Below are 225 nucleotides of genomic sequence, written 5' to 3' on the forward strand. Positions count from 1 at the left end.
ACTCTCCTGCACCAAAATCTATATAAACAGAGCCTTGACCTGCCTTCCCCTTACAGGTCGAACGGCTCTGATCTGGGCCTGCAGACGAGGTCAGAATACGGTCATCAAGGACCTGTTGGAAGCCGGCGCTGACCCGAACATCCGGGACAAGACAGGTCAGTGAGTTACATTGTTGAAGTGAATAAAAAAAATTATAGGGTTTGTAATGCTATATCATAATTCTTT

At 45.8% G+C, this 225-nt stretch overlaps 1 protein-coding gene across 1 annotated transcript in view; it reads left to right on the top strand.

Moving 5' to 3' along the window:
• Positions 1–56: 56 nt before the first annotated feature.
• Positions 57–225, top strand: part of LOC119589466 (ankyrin repeat domain-containing protein 34B-like) — a gene marked incomplete at its 5' end in the record, with an annotated part of 2,216 nt that continues 2,047 nt past the window's right edge. The window contains 1 exon segment of the mRNA XM_037938069.1: positions 57–155. Coding sequence (XP_037793997.1) covers positions 57–155 — 99 coding nt within the window.

This window comes from Penaeus monodon, chromosome 25 (genome assembly GCF_015228065.2).
Source record: "Penaeus monodon isolate SGIC_2016 chromosome 25, NSTDA_Pmon_1, whole genome shotgun sequence".
Classification (NCBI taxonomy): Eukaryota; Metazoa; Arthropoda; class Malacostraca; order Decapoda; family Penaeidae; genus Penaeus; species Penaeus monodon.